This window comes from Oncorhynchus nerka, unplaced genomic scaffold (genome assembly GCF_034236695.1).
Source record: "Oncorhynchus nerka isolate Pitt River unplaced genomic scaffold, Oner_Uvic_2.0 unplaced_scaffold_937, whole genome shotgun sequence".
Lineage (NCBI taxonomy): Eukaryota > Metazoa > Chordata > Actinopteri > Salmoniformes > Salmonidae > Oncorhynchus > Oncorhynchus nerka.
In genome coordinates, this window is record NW_027040371.1 from 168,278 (window position 1) to 171,401 (window position 3,124).

Below are 3,124 nucleotides of genomic sequence, written 5' to 3' on the forward strand. Positions count from 1 at the left end.
AGTTTGTCTAAGTCATGACGGGCTACTCCTTTCAAAGTGTTCTCCGACGAACAATACACGCGGGAACTCACGAAGAAAGATACAATTCCATATGGATATTTAACAAATCCTCTCCAATAACATGACAGCGTTAACCAGATTGCTTAAGAGAGAGAAGTCGCTGGATGTCTTTGTTCAGGATTAGCGGGGTGTAATTGAAAGACTGTATTTTCTGGCCCCTCTGAAAGAACATTGATTTTAATACACTTGATGCCAGAATCTTGTTGTTGCCTTTAACAGTGTCTTTGATTTGCCTGGTTTAAATACACCACCAACGTAGGTAAGATGAGGCTTTTCATTAAGACCTTCACCTTGCAGCAGGACAGGAAGCCCACCTTCACCTTGCAGCAGGACAGGAAGCCCACCTTCACCTTACAGCAGGACAGGAAGCCCACCTTCACCTTGCAGCAGGACAGGAAGCCCACCTTCACCTTGCAGCAGGACAGGAAGCCCACCTTCACCTTGCAGCAGGACAGGAAGCCCACCTTCACCTTGCAGCAGGACAGGAAGCCCACCTTCACCTTGCAGCAGGACAGGAAGCCGACCTTCACCTTGCAGCAGGACAGGAAGCCCACCTTCACCTTGCAGCAGGACAGGAAGCCCACCTTCACCTTGCAGCAGGACAGGAAGCCCACCTTCACCTTGCAGCAGGACAGGAAGCCGACCTTCACCTTGCAGCAGGGCAGGAAGCTGACCTTCACCTTGCAGCAGGACAGGAAGCCCACCTTCACCTTGCAGCAGGGCAGGAAGCCGACCTTCACCTTGCAGCAGGACAGGAAGCCCACCTTCACCTTGCAGCAGGGCAGGAAGCCCACCTTCACCTTGCAGCAGGGCAGGAAGCCGACCTTCACCTTGCAGCAGGGCGCAGACGACATTTCTAAAGTGCCGTCTGTAGATGAAAGAGAAAAAAAACGAAGTGCTTGGTAGATGATGAAAAGGGATGCAAATGTAGTGTCTATTGATCAGCAGTGAGCTCCTCTCCCCCCTGCCCTTCGCCCTATCAATACATTGAAAACACCATTTGGATCAGCAGTTGATTCTTTAATTAAGTTCTAGCCTAAATCTTTGTTATTGACTGGGGCCATTATCTTATGGACCTGTCTGTCTGTGCTGACTCAGTTTCCCTCTCTGTTCCAGTGACCTGGCTTAGTGGCTCCCCGTACAAACACCATGTCTGTTCTGTCATATACACACAGCAGAACAGTAGCTAGTACCAGTCACATATACACACAGCAGAACAGTAGCTAGTACCAGTCACATACACACAGCAGAACAGTAGCTAGTACCAGTCATATACACACAGCAGAACAGTAGCTAGTACCAGTCACATACACACAGCAGAACCAGTCAGTCATATACACACAGCAGAACAGTAGCTAGTACCAGTCATATACACACAGCAGAACAGTAGCTAGTACCAGTCACATACACACAGCAGAACAGTAGCTAGTACCAGTCACATACACACAGCAGAACAGTAGCTAGTACCAGTCATATACACACAGCAGAACAGTAGCTAGTACCAGTCATATACACACAGCAGAACAGTAGCTAGTACCAGTCATATACACACAGCAGAACAGTAGCTAGTACCAGTCATATACACACAGCAGAACAGTAGCTAGTACCAGTCATATACACACAGCAGAACAGTAGCTAGTACCAGTCATATACACACAGCAGAACAGTAGCTAGTACCAGTCACATACACACAGCAGAACAGTAGCTAGTACCAGTCATATACACACAGCAGAACAGTAGCTAGTACCAGTCATATACACACAGCAGAACAGTAGCTAGTACCAGTCACATACACACAGCAGAACAGTAGCTAGTACCAGTCATATACACACAGCAGAACAGTAGCTAGTACCAGTCATATACACACAGCAGAACAGTAGCTAGTACCAGTCATATACACACAGCAGAACAGTAGCTAGTACCAGTCATATACACACAGCAGAACAGTAGCTAGTACCAGTCATATACACACAGCAGAACAGTAGCTAGTACCAGTCACATACACACAGCAGAACAGTAGCTAGTACCAGTCATATACACACAGCAGAACAGTAGCTAGTACCAGTCATATACACACAGCAGAACAGTAGCTAGTACCAGTCATATACACACAGCAGAACAGTAGCTAGTACCAGTCATATACACACAGCAGAACAGTAGCTAGTACCAGTCATATACACACAGCAGAACAGTAGCTAGTACCAGTCATATACACACAGCAGAACAGTAGCTAGTACCAGTCACATACACACAGCAGAACAGTAGCTAGTACCAGTCATATACACACAGCAGAACAGTAGCTAGTACCAGTCATATACAACAGAACACAGCAGAACAGTAGCTAGTACCAGTCACATACACACAGCAGAACAGTAGCTAGTACCAGTCATATACACACAGCAGAACAGTAGCTAGTACCAGTCATATACACACAGCAGAACAGTAGCTAGTACCAGTCATATACACACAGCAGAACAGTAGCTAGTACCAGTCATATACACACAGCAGAACAGTAGCTAGTACCAGTCATATACACACAGCAGAACAGTAGCTAGTACCAGTCACATACACACAGCAGAACAGTAGCTAGTACCAGTCATATACACACAGCAGAACAGTAGCTAGTACCAGTCATATACACACAGCAGAACAGTAGCTAGTACCAGTCACATACACACAGCAGAACAGTAGCTAGTACCAGTCATATACACACAGCAGAACAGTAGCTAGTACCAGTCACATACACACAGCAGAACAGTAGCTAGTACCAGTCATATACACACAGCAGAACAGTAGCTAGTACCAGTCATATACACACAGAGGAACAGTAGCTAGTACAAGCAATACTAATAGCAACATCAACTACATCGGCGGCAGGTGGCCTAGTGGTTAACCCTAACCCCTAACCCTAACCCTAACCCCTAATCCCTAACCCCTAACCCTAACCCCTAACCCTAACCCTAACCCTAACCCCTAACCCCTAATCCCTAACCCCTAACCCTAACCCCTAATCCCTAACCCCTAACCCTAACCCCTTATCCCTAACCCCTAACCCTAACCCCAA

At 46.8% G+C, this 3,124-nt stretch overlaps 1 protein-coding gene across 1 annotated transcript; it reads right to left on the bottom strand.

The window, feature by feature from the left end:
* Positions 1–272: 272 nt before the first annotated feature.
* LOC135570685 (keratin-associated protein 4-3-like) lies at positions 273–914 on the bottom strand. Its single transcript, XM_065016639.1, has one exon. It carries the CDS (start codon positions 912–914, stop codon positions 273–275), a length of 642 nt encoding a protein of 213 aa, XP_064872711.1.
* Positions 915–3,124: the final 2,210 nt, after the last annotated feature.